This window comes from Fulmarus glacialis, unplaced genomic scaffold (assembly GCF_000690835.1).
Source record: "Fulmarus glacialis isolate BGI_N327 unplaced genomic scaffold, ASM69083v1 scaffold43108, whole genome shotgun sequence".
Classification (NCBI taxonomy): domain Eukaryota; kingdom Metazoa; phylum Chordata; class Aves; order Procellariiformes; family Procellariidae; genus Fulmarus; species Fulmarus glacialis.
Genome location: NW_009227115.1, coordinates 1 through 1,808, shown reverse-complemented (window position 1 = coordinate 1,808; position 1,808 = coordinate 1). Strand labels below are relative to the sequence as shown.

The following is a 1,808-nucleotide window of genomic DNA, read 5'->3' as shown; positions in this document are numbered from 1 at the left end:
CTGGTTTCAGATGAGGCAGCTTTTCCCAGCGCTAGGGTCGCAGGCGGACCGCAGCCTTTCCAAACCGGAGAAAAAGGAGTAAGTGCAACTGCTCTTCGAAAAAGACACCCCTGCACCCGAAAACAAAGCTCCCAAAAAGTAAGCTGCTGCCACATTGAATTATAGTGAACCCTTACTGTGCAACCATGTAACTTAACAAACTTTAACTGAATTAACAGTTAGACTTCCATTTTCGAAATCTAGTGCATAAATTTAATGGCTCATTCTAATATTTATTATTCAACCTTTTGACATTTATTTGCAGCAGTTGAATTGAGGTACCGGTGCATTATTAGCATTTAAACAGTAAAGTGTTCCAGCTCTACCATAATAACTGAGTTTAACTTGAGTCTTTAGCCTGAAGTGCTCTGTGGAATGTAACAAAAAAAAAAAAAAACACAAACCCAAAACCAAAACAAAAACAAAAAACCAAATGCAACAGAACAAAAAAAAAAAACCAAAACAAAACAAAAAACCACTGTTGTAATGGTAAAGAAAATAGTAATCCGGTTTCTGTCTTCACAATGTGATAAAACAGGATTCCAAAAGTGTGTATAGCATTAATGGGCTTGTACAAACCATCCTGCAGAGTTTAAAAAACGTAAGAAAGTTAAAGGTGGTTCAAGAAAATATTTTCCAAACTATTTTATTAATTAAATTTCCTGAATTTGTGGCTAGGTGGAAGAGGTATTGCAGAACCGCCCAGCTGCCATTTCCATACAGGATGGGCCTTGTGAGGTGGTTGGGAATCCTTAGTGGTGTTTAAGGAATAAGCTGGCAACAAATCCCCATCATTGCCAATAATTAGTGATGGTGGACAGGGAAAATTTGCCATGAAATTAAATGGCCTTTTCACTGCTGATGCTACATTGCTGGCTACCCTTTTGCGTCTATTGTTAACTGTAAAATCATCCAGTGTTCCTTCATGTGTCTCGATTTTACCTGTAGGACGTGGGCTTCGAGCTGATTTCAGATTTGGTTTGACTGGAGGAGTCTGCAGTACAGGTCGCTTTCCCAAAACCAGTGTCCTGTAATTTTTTCTCACCCTTGCTCCAAATTTATACTCCCCATCCTCAGGTTTTGGAGTACCTAAAGTGCATGAGAGGACCTGACTCTGAGTCAGCGGGTTTAAGGAAGTGGTTTCTTTCTCAGTGCATGCAGAATCTTCCTTGGCTGTTAATAAAGCGTCCTGGTTATTACTCTCAGTCACACCGTAAAACTCATCCTTAGTATCATTGCACTCACACTTTAGCTTATGTGTTGTAAGGTCAGGCTCATACTCGTCGTTCGCACTGCTGTCCTCTATTTTGATTTTAATGCTGTGCAGGAATGGCAATGCCTTATTGCCTGTATCAGTGCACTGGAGCTCAGCTGCTGCTGCTGCCCCTGGAGAAGCAGCATCCTCCTCAGGATCAGTTTGTAAAGAGGGCAAATCCGTGGCAAATTCAATACAATGAGGGATTTTGGAATCTTTCTCTGAATTTGCTGCCGCTGATGAAAAATCATTATTTAAGAACCTAGCAGCTATTGTATTGTTATCTGCACGGTGTGTAGTAGTTGCTTGAAGGCATTTCCTTGCCTCTCTGAGTATTCTTTGTTGTGGAAATGCATTGTTTGTCTTTGGGCTAGGTGAAGAGGCCCCCTTTGCAACACAGTTAATTGTTAGGTCAGTACTCTTGGCATTATTGGAAAATTCAGAGTGTGGGAATGTGAGCTCGGATACCCTATCATCTCTTATCTCCGCGAAGCAGCTCCCCAGGCCGCCGGAG

General features: G+C 41.4%; 1 protein-coding gene across 1 annotated transcript; it reads right to left on the bottom strand.

The window, feature by feature from the left end:
- Positions 1 to 688: 688 nt before the first annotated feature.
- Positions 689 to 1,804, bottom strand: LOC104080606 (chromosome unknown open reading frame, human C17orf96; the record flags this gene model as incomplete). Its single annotated transcript, XM_009583047.1, has 1 exon — positions 689 to 1,804. A coding segment is annotated over one exon (1,116 nt), but the record flags the coding sequence as incomplete, so codon positions are not given.
- Between the last annotated feature and the right edge of the window lie 4 nt (positions 1,805 to 1,808).